The sequence below is a fragment of the Odocoileus virginianus genome, chromosome 28, assembly GCF_023699985.2.
Source record: "Odocoileus virginianus isolate 20LAN1187 ecotype Illinois chromosome 28, Ovbor_1.2, whole genome shotgun sequence".
Lineage (NCBI taxonomy): Eukaryota > Metazoa > Chordata > Mammalia > Artiodactyla > Cervidae > Odocoileus > Odocoileus virginianus.
In genome coordinates this window covers 11,632,721-11,643,271 of record NC_069701.1, presented here as the reverse complement: position 1 = coordinate 11,643,271, position 10,551 = coordinate 11,632,721, and the positions used below count along the sequence as shown (strand labels likewise).

At 49.0% G+C, this 10,551-nt stretch overlaps 1 protein-coding gene across 1 annotated transcript; it reads left to right on the top strand.

The window, feature by feature from the left end:
* The first annotated feature begins 3,715 nt into the window (after positions 1-3,715).
* LOC139031855 (uncharacterized) lies at positions 3,716-10,174 on the top strand. Its single transcript, XM_070457453.1, has 3 exons — positions 3,716-3,794; positions 5,015-5,440; positions 9,598-10,174. Exons 1-3 carry the CDS (start codon positions 3,716-3,718, stop codon positions 9,888-9,890), a joined length of 798 nt encoding a protein of 265 aa, XP_070313554.1. The 3' UTR covers positions 9,891-10,174.
* The last annotated feature ends 377 nt before the right edge of the window (positions 10,175-10,551 follow it).

Below are 10,551 nucleotides of genomic sequence, written 5' to 3'. Positions count from 1 at the left end.
GGAGCAAGCATCTTTTAATGTCATGGCTGCAGTCACCATCTGCAGTGATTTTGGAGCCCAATAAAATGAAGTCTATCACTGTTTCCACTGTTTCCCCATCTATTTGCCATGAAGTGATGGGACCAGATGCCATGATCTTAGGTTTTTGAATGTTGAGTTTTAAGCCAACTTTTTCACTCTCTTTAACTTTTATCTAGAGGCTCTCAAGTTCTTCGCTTTCTGCCATAAGGGTGGTATCATCTGCATATCTGAGGTTATTGATATTTCTCCTGGCGATCTTGATTCCAGCTTGTGCTTCATCCAGCCCAGCATTTCACATGATGTACCCTGCATATAAGTTAAATAAGCAGGGTGACAATATACAAGCTTGACATATCCTTTCCCAATTTGGAGCCAATCTGTTTCTCTATGGCCAGTTCTAACTGTTGCTTCCTGACCTGCATACAGATTTCTCAGGAGGCAGGTCAGGTGGTCTGGTATTCCTACCTCTTTAAGAATTTTCCACAGTTTGTTGTGATCCACACAATCAAAAGCTTTGGTGTAGTCAGTAAAGCAAAAGCAGATTTTTTCTGGAACTCTCTTGCTTTTTCGATGATCCAACGGATGCTGGAAATTTGCTCTCCAGTTCCTCTGCCTTTTCTAAGTCCAGCTTGAACATGTGCAAGTTCATGGTTCATGGACTATTGAAGCCTGGCTTGGAGGATTTTGAGCATTACTTTGCTAGTGTGTGAGATGAGCGCAATTGTGCAGTAGTTTGAGCATTCTTTGGCATTGCCTTTCTTAGGGATTGGAACGAAAATTGACCTTTTCTAGTTCTGTGGCCACTGCCGAGTTTTCCAAATTTGTTGGCATATTGAGTGTAGCACTTCCACAGCATCATCTTTTAGGATTTGAAATAGCTCAACTGGAATTCCATCACCTCCACTAGCTTTGTTCATAGTGATGCTTCCTAAGGCCCACTTGAGTTCACATTCCAGGATGTCTGGCTCTAGGTGAGTGATCACACCATTACGGATATCTAGGTCGTGAAGATCTTTTTTGTGTAGTTCTTCTGTGTTTCTTGCCACCTCATCTTAATATCTTTTGCTTCTGTTAGGACCATACCATTTCTGTCCTTTATTGTGCCCATCTTTGCATGAAATGTTCCCTTTTTAATTTTCTTGAAGAGATCTGTAGTTTTTCCCATTCTATTATTTTCCTCTATTTCTTTGCATTGATCACTAAGGAAGACTTTTTTATCTCTCCTTGCTATTCTTTGGAACTCTGCATTCAAATAGGTATATCTTTCCTTTTCTCCTTTGCCTTTAGTTTCTCTTCTTTTCTTGGCTATTTGTAAGGCCTCTTCAGACAACCATTTTGCCTTTTTGCATTTCTTTTTCTTGGGGATGGTTTTGATCTCTGCCTTCTGTACAATGTCATGAACCTCCATCCACAGTTCTTCAGGCACACTATCAGATCTAATCCCTTGCATTTATTTGTCACTTCCACTGTATAATCACAATTAATTTGACTTAGGTCACCCTTGAATGGTCTAGTGCTTTTCCCTACTTTCTTCAATTTAAGTCTGATTTGGGCAATAAGGAGTTCATCATCTGAGCTACAGTCAGCTCCTGGTCTTGTTTTTGCTGACTTTATAGAGTTTCTCCATCTTTGGCTGCAAAGAATATAATCAGTCTCATTTTGGTATTGACCCCCTGGTGATGACCATCTGTAGAGTATTCTCTCGTGTTGTTGGAAGAGGGTGTTTACTATGAATAGTTCTTCTCTTGGCAAACTCCGTTAGCCTTTGACCTGCTTTATATTGCACTCCAAGGCCAAATTTGCATGTTACCCAGGTAGCTCTTGACTTCCTACTTTTGCATTCTAGTCTGCTATAATGAAAAGGACATCTTTTTTGAGTGTTAGTTCTAGGAGGTTTTGTAGATCTTCATAGAACCATTCAACTTCAGCTTCTTCAGCATTACTGGTTGGGGTATAGACTTCGATTACTGTGATATTCAATGGTTTGCTTTGGAAATAACAGATCATTCTGTCATTTTTGAGACTGCATTTCAGACTCTTTTGTTGACTATGATGGCTACTCCATTTCTTCCAAGGGATTCCTGCCCACATTAGTAGATATGATGGTCACCTGACTTAAAATCACCCATTCCAGTCCATTTTAGTTCACTGATTACTAGAATGTCGACATTCACTCTTGCCATCTCCTGTTTGACCACTTCTAATTTGCCTTGATTAATGGACTGGGTGGTGTTTTCACTTTGGCTCTGTCTCTTCATTCTTTCTGGAGTTATTTCTGCTCTGATCTGCAGTAGCATACTGGGCACCTACCAACCCGGGAGTTCATCTTCAACGTCCTATCTTTTTGCCTTCTCATGCTGTTCATGGGGTTCTCAAGGTAGGAATACTGAAGTGGTTTGCCATTCCCTTCTCCAGTGGACCACGTTTTGTCAGAACTCTCCACCATGACCTGTCCGTCTTGTGTGACCCTACTCGGCATGGCTCGTAGTTTCATTGAGTTAGAGAAGGTTGTGGTCCATGTGCTCAGGTTGGTTAGTTTTCTGTGACTGTGGTGTCAATCTGTCTGCCCTCTGAAGGATAAGGAATAGAGGCTTATGGAAGCTTCCTGATGGGAGAGACTGACTGAGGGGGAAACTGGGTCTTGTTCTGATGGGTGGGGCCATGCTCAGTAAATCTTCAATCCCATTTTTCTGTTGATGGGTGGAGCTGTGTTCCCTCCCCTGTTGTTTGACTTGAGGCCAAACTATGGTGGAGGTAATGAAGATAATGGCAACCTCCTTCAAAAGGTTTGGTGCAAACACTGCCACACTCAAGTGCCCCCAACCCTGCAGCAGGCCACTGTCAACCCACGCCTCTGCCAGAGACTCCTGGACACTCACGGGCAAGTCTGGGTCAGTCTCTTGTGGGGTCACTGCTCCTTTCTCATGGGTCCTGATGCACACAAGGTTCTGTTAGTGCTCTCCAAGGTTCTGTTTCCCCAGTCCTGTTTAAGTTCTAGCAGATCCATGGTGGGGTTAACATCGACTTCTTCCAAGAAGGCTTATGCCTGTGAGGCTGCGCCATGACAGGCAGCCTAGATTAGGAGTAGGCCTGGTTTTCCAGGGTAACATGATTATCAGGCCACCTGGAGCCAGCCAATCAACATGCGCCTAGTAAGAAAAAGGGAACCTATCAGGGGAAAGTTGAAAAGCCTGCGAATGCCCAAGTTTGAAAAAAGCCGGCAAAGGTTTTGGGCCAATAAGATTACTTTGCAAACATGTAACCAATCCACTTAAGCCAGCTACCAACTGCTTATGCACACCTTATAAATTGGTTAACAGATTGAGCTCAGCGCTCTCTGACCCCGTACCACTGCGCTGGACGTGCGGCAGGAGCCCTGACTCGAGTCAGCAATAAACTTCCCTTTTATGCAAGTTGCATTGTCTTGGAGGCCTTACTCTCTTCCCGCTCAGGGATTCAGACATCGGGCATAACATTTGGAGTCTCATCCAGGATCACTTGACCGGGGAGGGAGAACACTTCCAGGACAGAGGGGAAGGATAGATACAGCACCGGTGCTCAGACAGGACAGGAAAGTCCAGTGTAAATCCGAGGCCCTGCTGAGAAGCAGGAAGGTATCTGGCACAGGAGAAAGCTTTCTATAAAAGGGGGAACGGATTGGAAGTTCCAGCCAGCGCGACCGAGGCCAGCGAGCATGCTGGAAGGCTGCCGGCTCTGTGGGAAGGGGAGTTCCTCTCCTGATCCCGAGTCTGGTAAACAGTGGACGCCATTCGGTAAGATAAACCTTATACCGGGAGGCAAGAGGACTCAGGGGGCCCGAAAACCCAGCGCTGTGTTGTCGGCAGACATTTGTCTATCCGTGTGTTTGTCTACAACCCTCCGTGTTTGTGTGTGTGTGGGGGCATTGTCTCTGGTGTCGCTCTCTTCTGGTGCATCGTTCTCTTCTCTCTCCTTTCCTCTTCTCTGATCTGCCCTCAACTCCTTTTGTTTTCGGGAGTTTCAGTGAACAGGTGAACGGTTGTGGGAGCAATTGATGAGTCCCGGCCAGGGCTACACTCTGGCGGACTCTGAAGGCCTTGCAATAAGTGAGCCTCAGTAACGGGAACCCGATTGGGTGAAACGCTCCTTTAACATCCCTAACTGAGGACGTGGCCTAAAATTCTTTGCGTGGGCACGGGTCAGGCACTTAAAGGCCATTAGGGCACCTGCCACTTGAAGACTCCTGTGACAGGATAAGGGGGCCAACGGAATGGGCTATAAACCTCTAGGGTGCCCGCCCCCAGCAAGAAAACTTCCGTGCAACGACGCAGGCACATAAACAGTTCCAAAAGCATACCATAAGTCCAACCTCTTGGCCGCCACCACTCCCGGTAGGATTTTTTTGGTGGTCGTTCTCAGTGACTTCTCTCTCTCTCTCCCCTACCATTTATTCTTGGACTATGGGTCAGGGGGAATCTACCCCACTTTCTCTCATGACTGACCATTTTTCGGATGTCAGGGCCCATAACTTGTCTTTGTTAGTCAAAAAAAGTAAATTAATAAACTTTTGCTCTGCAGAGTGGTCCGCCTTCCAGGTTGGATGGCCTCCGGAAGGCACCTTTCAACCATCCATCATACAGGCCGTGAAGGAGAAGATTATGGTGCCTGATCCCTGGGGCCATCCGGATCAGGTCCCCTATGTCATGGTCTGGCAAGATCTAGTGGAAAATCTGCCTAAGTGGTTAAAACCTTTCATTTACAAACTTCCTAGTTCTTCCAATTCACAGGTCCTGGTGATGGAGACCCCCCCCCGGAAGAAACCAAAAAGAAAGAGGACCCCAAACCAGTCCTTCAGGAATCATCTCATCCAAACCTGATAGATCTAGAAACGGAGATAAGGCCTCCGCCTTATGTGCCCTCCTTGCAATTCTCTCCGAGGAGAGAAGCTCCCATGGGTGAACCGAGAGAATTAAGAGGGCCAACAGGAACCGACCGTGGGGGGGGGGGGGGGCAGCATTGGGGACCCGGGGGAGAACTAGGGGTAGACAAGACTCTGGGGACCCAGAGTTACCTTCATCTACTGTTCAGGCGCTCCCCGTCCGAGTGGGACCAGCTAACCCGGATGGAAAGCGAACCTATCAGTACTGGCCCTTTTCCACGAGTGACCTGTACAATTGGAAAACCCAGAACCCTCCTTTCTCAGAGAAGCCCCAAGGCCTCATTGACCTCTTAGATTCCATTTTGTTCACTCACAACCCCACCTGGGACGATTGTCAGCAGCTGTTGCAGGTGCTCTTCACCACAGAAGAACAGGAGCGAATTCTGGCAGAAGCACAGAAACGGGTCCCAGGGGTCGATGGGAGACCAACCACCCAGCCTCATCTCGTAGACGAGGGGTTTCCTCTGTTGCGGCCTAACTGGGATTTTGAGCAAACGGAAGGTAGGGAGCGTCTCCGAGTGTACCGCCAGACTCTAATGGCTGGCCTGCGGGCCGCAGCTAGAAAGCCAACAAATTTGGCGAAGGTAAACTTAGTAAGGCAAGAGCCCGCGGAGAGCCCGGCAGCCTTCCTAGAGAGGCTGATGGAAGCCTTTAGGCAATATACACCTATGGACCCCCAGGCTGAGGAGTCACGTGCTGCAGTTCTGTTAGCGTTTGTGAATCAGGCAGCCCCAGATATTAGGAGGAAATTACAAAAGATAGAGGGATTGGGAGAACAGACAATACAAGAGTTACTGAAAGCAGCTGAAAAGGTATTTAATAATAGAGAGACCCCAGAAGAAAGGGAAGAGCGAATTCGACGAGAGGAAAGGGAATTAGCTGAGAAGATCGGGAAGGAAGATAGGGAACATAGGACGAAGGAAAACTGGAAGAACCAGAGAGAGCTAGCCCAGATTCTTTTTGTGGGGATGAAGGCCGGAACAGAATTGAGGGAGCCTCGAGACCCCCAGACAGAAGAAAAAGAGAGACCAAAAAGGCAGGCCCTAAAGAAAGATCAGTGCGCTTACTGCAAAGAATGGGGCACTGGAAAAGTAAGTGCCCTAAGAGGGACCCGAGGAGAAGAATGACCCAGAGAGAGAAAATCCCCCTTGGAACTCGGGTTCTATATGCGGGGGAAGACAGTGACTAGGGGAGTCAAGACTCGGCACCCCTCCCCGAGTCCTGGGTAACCATACATGTGGAGGGGAAACCCGTTGGCTTCATGGTAGATACTGGCGCCCAACACTCTGTTTTAAATCAAAAACTGGGACCAATGTCTAAGAAAACCAGCTTGGTGCAGGGAGCCACGGGGACAAAAAGATATTGTTGGACCACAGAACAAAAAGTAGATCTGGGGACCCACCAGGTGTCCCACTCGTTTTTGGTGATACCAGAATGCCCAGCCCCTCTACTTGGAAGAGACTTGTTGACTAAAGTTAATGCTCAGATCCATTTTGACCCTGGGGGAATGTCAGTCACGGATGGACTCGGATAGCTGATACATGTCTTATCCCTAGCCTTAAGAGATGAATACAGGCTTTTTGCGCCTAAGCCCTCAGAGGTCATAGCACCAGATGTACAACTGTGGGTCCACAAATACCCATTGGCCTGGGCAGAAACGGCAGGAATGGGACTAGCCAAACAGAGACATCTGGTCGTCATCAAGCTAAAGGCCGAGGCAATTCCTGTGAGGGTGAGACAGTAGCCTATGAGCCAGGAGGCTCGGCGGGGGATCACTCCCCACATTCGACGGCTCATGGATGCCAGAATTCTCAAGCGGTGCCAATCCCCTTGGAACACCCCCTTACTGTCGGTGAAGAAGCCAGGGGGGACAGATTACAGACCTGTCCAAGACCTGCGAGAAGTCAACAAACGTGTGAGTGACATACACCCCACTGTCCCTAACCCGTATACCCTCCTGAGCAGTCTGCTGACTGAGTACACTTGGTACTCTGTGTTAGACTTGAAAGATGCTTTTTTCAGCCTACCCCTGGTGGCCCAGAGCCAGGAGATATTTGCCTTTGAGTGGACTGAGGGGGAAGGCCAACCGGTAGTACAATTAACTTGGACCTGCCTCCCACAAGGGTTCAAGAACTCCCCTATCTTGTTTAATGAGGCTTTGAGTGAGGACCTCTATGAATATAGGACTCGCCACCCAGAGGTCATCCTGCTGCAATATGTAGATGACCTTATGTTGGCTGGGACCACGGAGGAGGCATGCAGCCGTGCCACCGGGGACCTCTTACAGACCCTAGGCACCTTGGGGTATCACGCTAGTGCAAAGAAGGCGCAAATAGCCTGGCAAGAGGTCACCTATTTGGGGTATAAGATCAGGCAGGGGCAGAGGTGGCTAACTCAGGCCATGAAGGAAACAATATTGCAGATACCAGAGCCCAAGACCCCCTGCCAGGTGAGAGAGTTTCTGGGGACTGTTGGATATTGCAGACTGTGGATCATGAGGTTTGCTGAGAAGGCCTGGCCCTTGTATGAGGGAAGTAAAGAGACCCCAAACTGGACTTGGACTGAGCCAATGAAACAGGCTTTCCAGACACTCAGACAGGCCCTACTAGAAGCCCCAGCCCTTGCCTTGCCTAACCCAAATAAGCCATTCCAGTTGTTTGTAGATAAAAAGCAAGGAATAGGAAAGGGGGTCTTGACGCAACAATTGGGGACCATGGAAGCGGCCGGTGGCATACCTTTCAAAGCGATTAGACCCGGTGGCCGCTGGGTGGCCCCCTTGCCTTCGCATCATTGCAGCCACTGCCCTCCTCGTCCGCGACGCTGACAAGTTGACGTATGGACAGCAACTCTGGGTTTACACCCCCCACGCCATCGAAGGGGTTTTGAAGCAGCCGCCGGGTAAGTGGATCTCCAATGCCCACTTGACACATTACCAGGCCTTGCTGCTTGATGCCCCACGGGTGCATTTTCAGACCCCTTGCTTCCTGAATCCAGCCATGCTCCTACCTAACCCAGAGAAAGACCGCCCTCTCCATGATTGCAGTGAGATACTGGCTGAGGCCCTGGCGGCACGAAAAGACTTAACTGATGTACCCCTAAACAACAGTGAGCTAGTATGGTTCACCGATGGGAGCAGTTATATAAAAGATGGGCAAAGGAAGGCGGGAGCCACCATAGTTGATGATTCAGGACAGACGATATGGGCTGAGACACTTCCCCCAAACACTTCTGCACAAAAAGCAGAATTGATTGCCCTAATACAGGCTCTGGAGCGAGCCAAAGGGAAGAGAGTCACCATTTTCACTGACAGCCGATATGCTTTCAGCACTGCCCATATTCAAGGTCCCATATACCAAGAAAGGGGATTTCGGACAGCTGAGAGAAAAGAGGTCAAAAATTTGCCTGAGATTCGAAGGCTCCTGGAAGCTGTCCAATTGCCCCGGGCAGTAGCTATAGGACATGTCCCAGGTCACCAGAAAGGAGAAGACCCTAAGGCACGAGGAAATCGTGCCGCTGATGCGGCCGCTCGAGATGCGGCTAGCCGGGACTACGCCGCCCCCATATTAGCCGTGGGACTTCCACCTCCTGGTATGGGGACCTTGCCACCAGTTCCCGAATATTCCCTCCCTGATCTCGTCTGGATCAACGAGGATACCGCCCTCCAGAAGGATGACCAAGATGGATAGTACCGAGATCAAAACAACAACCTGATATTGCCTGCCATCCTGGGTCATCACCTGTGTGAACACCTGCACACAACTACACACTTGGGAGAAAAAAAGACCTTGACACTTCTCCAGACGGCCTGCCTGAGGTTCCCTCGACAAAATGCAACTGTACGAGAGATAATCCAAGCTTGCAAAGCGTGCCAGCTGATGAGGACAGAGACAAGGCAGCACACGGGAACGAGGTACTGAGGGGAAGAGCCAGGGCAACACTGGGAGATAGATTTCACTGAGGTAAGACCAGGCAAGTACGGGTATCGCTATCTGTTGGTTCTGGTAGATACCTTCTCAGGGTTGGTGGAAGCCTTCCCCGCTAAGGGAGAGACAGCAATAGTGGTTGCTAACAAGATCTTAGAGGAGATAGTGCCTAGGTACGGGCTGCCAGTGACTATGGGCTCTGATAATGGACCTGCCTTCGTGAGCCAGATTGTACAAGGGCTGGCCCAAGCTCTAGGGACAAAATGGAAGTTACATTGTGAATATAATCCCCAGAGCTCAGGACAGGTTGAGAGAATGAATCAGACCCTAAAAGAAACTTTGACAAAGTTGGCAATAGAGACTGGCGGGGACTGGGTGACCCTCCTCCCCTTCACACTCTTTCGGGTGTGTAACACCCCTTATAAGCTGAATCTTACCCCTTTTGAGATTCTGTATGGAAGACCCCCTCCTGTGTGTCCTATTTTCGAGGGAAAATGCCTGCCACCCCCTACTTTGGGACGATTCCAGCAAACTCTGATGGCATTAAGTAAGGTGCATAAGCATGTTCGGAAATTGATTTGAGAGATACACAAGGGTCAAAGTAAGGGGACCCTCCCCTCACATAATATTGGCCCAGGTGACCGGGTTTGGGTAAAACGGCACCAATCTAAAGTATTAGAACCTAGACGGAAAGGCTCTTATGTTGTTCTCCTTACCACTCCTACCACTGTTAAGGTCAACGGGATTGGACCCTGGGTTCACTGCAATCACGTGCGGCAAGCCACTCCAGAAGAACAGGAAAAAGCGCGGGCAGAACGGAAGGCGAGTCCTCACCCATCAAATCCTTTGAAACTGAAACTTGTTCAACGGGAGGCCTCCTAATTCTCCTGCTGATGGCGGCTCTCATCGACCCAGGAGCGACCAGTCACAACCCCCATCATCCGGTTAACATGACTTGGGTGGTCTACAACCCTGAGACTGGAGGACTACTTAATTCGAGTTCCAACGTAGCCCCCAAAGGGACATGATGGCCTGAATTGAACTTTGGTTTGTGTGTCCTGGCAGCCGACATTAACGGCTTCCACGGTCCCAGTCAACTGAGTGACTTCATCGGGAGCCCTCAGCTTGAAACCCTCGGCCTTTTGGCCTGGGCCTTCCAGGGAGACACACCATGCACAAAACCAACACCCGTATATGTCTGTCCGGGGGGAAGAAGGGATCGGAACCAAATTGCAAAATGTGGGGGAGTTGATTCTTTTTATTGTGCCGCTTGGGGATGTGAAACTACAGGAACGGTCCATTGGCTCACCAATCCCGTCAAAGACCTCATTCAGGTAAAATTACCCCAAGATTTCCCACCATGTAAGATGTTGCCGTCTAAACCTGGACAATGTTTTCCATTACAGATTAAGTTCACTGATGACGGAAAAAGATTTACCAGGTGGGACGTAGGCAGAGCCTGGGGCCTATGTCTTTATCAGACTGGATAATGGATTCCGGCTTGAGCTCAAATTACAACTGGGACTACTCTATTCGGCCCCCAAGGTAGCTTCGGGACCAAACCAGGTGACAGCCCCAAAACCTTCTTCCCAGAGGACAACCCCAAAACCTCCCAAGATTTCTGTGTCCTAGTCCATCTAATCCCCCGGCTGAACTATGACCCAGAACTGCAACCAAGTTAGAGACACC

Excerpts from the sequence above, each read along its gene's own strand:
- LOC139031855 (XM_070457453.1), top strand. The coding sequence starts at position 3,716 with ATGCTGGAAGGCTGCCGGCTCTGTGGGAAGGGGAGTTCCTCTCCTGAT. Across the intron at positions 3,795-5,014 it reads TAAACAGTGGACGCCATTCG|CATTGGGGACCCGGGGGAGA; the intron begins GTAAGATAAACC and ends GGGGGGGGGCAG. Across the intron at positions 5,441-9,597 it reads GGATTTTGAGCAAACGGAAG|GTCAACGGGATTGGACCCTG; the intron begins GTAGGGAGCGTC and ends ACCACTGTTAAG.